Consider the following 1,433-nt stretch of genomic DNA (forward strand, 5'->3'; position numbering starts at 1 on the left):
CCGGGGCCTTGGTGTTATCAGCACCGCACTCTACCGAGTGAGCCACGGGCCGGCCCACAATAGCAAATTTTATGTGTATTTTTTCACAACTTGTTTACAAAGCTACCGTGATATAACTTCAAATTTAAAAAAATGAGTCTGGGCCGGCCCGTGGCTCACTCAGGAGAGTGCGGTGCTGATAAAAACAAGGCCATGGGTTCGGATCCTATATAGGGATGGCCGGTTTGCTCACTGGCTGAGCGTGGTGCTGACAACACCAAGTCAAGGGTTAAGATCCCCTTACCGGTCATCTTTTTAAAAAATAAATAAATAAATAAATAAAAATAATTTAATGCTGGGAAGGGGCAAATATAAAATCTTTTGAGCACAATTCAAACAGGATAAAAAAAATAAGAAGTCTGCAAAAATAAATTGTAATGTATGATCCTGAAAAAAAACGGGGGGGAGGGACATTTTCCTTAGTTGGTTTTGGGGTCTCAGGATAGGAATCCCGTCAATATGTAAGGTGCCCATTAAAGAGGCTCCAAGAAGCAGGTGTACCCAGGATCCTCCCAGTGCCTGGGGCCAGGCAGTAGAGATTGGAGGAGAATGCACGTGCCCATCTGTTCAGTGGGACTCAAGTGGACCCGCTTCCCAGTGCTGTGGTGGCAGCGTCATATGATCAGCTCATAAGATGCAGAAGACCAAGGAGGCCAGATGGGGAGCCAGCAGCCAGCAATGCCATTTGCCTGACCACTACCTTACTATGGGCTCTGATTTAGGCTCCTAAACGTTTCAGGCATCATTTTCCCCATTTTCTTTCCCACACTCCTGGGCCCCTGCTCACCATGGCCAATTTTGTTGATGGATTTCTCTGGAGGGACCAGGAAATTTCCTGTGGCACAGAGAACAGGTAAAGGCAGAAGAACTGGAGCCAGACTCCCACAGGCAGCGGGCCTCGGCACCTTTCCAGCCCTGGGGGGCAGATACCCAAGTCCAGCCCCCTCAGGGTCCCCTCCTCCCCACCTCTAGGTCCCCAGCTCCAAACCTTTTTTATCAAAAACGCCTTTCTCAAAGAAGAATCGAATCTTGTCACCGCTGTTCAAGAAATAGTCTGAGATGCACTGTGGAAAGGGAACATTGAAGAGACTGAGAGAGCACCCCGGGGCCAGAGCTGGGCCTGGCAAAGAGAGGAGAGGATTTGGATGCTCCCCACCCATCAGGATGACAGATCCCCCGCACAAGGGGCTTTCACAAACATGTCCACTGGGGCACAGACAATGAAATACATGTGCCTGGAAGCACAGCCTGAAGCTACAAACATAGAATTTCTTGGAAACTTCTTAATGTTGTGACTCAGAACCCAGATGCAAGAGTTAAACAGGCCTGGTTCCCAGCTAGCCTTGAGCCCCTCATTTCACCTCTCAAAGCTTTGATTTCCTCATCTGTAAAAG

General features: G+C 48.7%; 1 protein-coding gene across 3 annotated transcripts in view; it reads right to left on the minus strand.

Annotated features, from left to right (window-relative positions):
- The window catches only part of LOC103583496 (phytanoyl-CoA dioxygenase domain-containing protein 1-like), a 9,839-nt gene that overhangs the window by 2,570 nt on the left and 5,836 nt on the right, over window positions 1-1,433 (minus strand). For all 3 annotated transcript variants that reach the window (XM_008564793.1, XM_008564794.1, XM_008564795.1), the window contains exons 3-4: window positions 1,028-1,103; window positions 827-874 (exon numbers count right to left, since the gene is read on the minus strand). In XM_008564793.1, the coding sequence (XP_008563015.1) occupies window positions 827-874; window positions 1,028-1,103 (124 nt within the window). The remainder of the gene's footprint in view (window positions 1-826; window positions 875-1,027; window positions 1,104-1,433) is intronic.

This window comes from Galeopterus variegatus, unplaced genomic scaffold (genome assembly GCF_000696425.1).
Source record: "Galeopterus variegatus unplaced genomic scaffold, G_variegatus-3.0.2 Scaffold23610, whole genome shotgun sequence".
Taxonomy (NCBI): domain Eukaryota; kingdom Metazoa; phylum Chordata; class Mammalia; order Dermoptera; family Cynocephalidae; genus Galeopterus; species Galeopterus variegatus.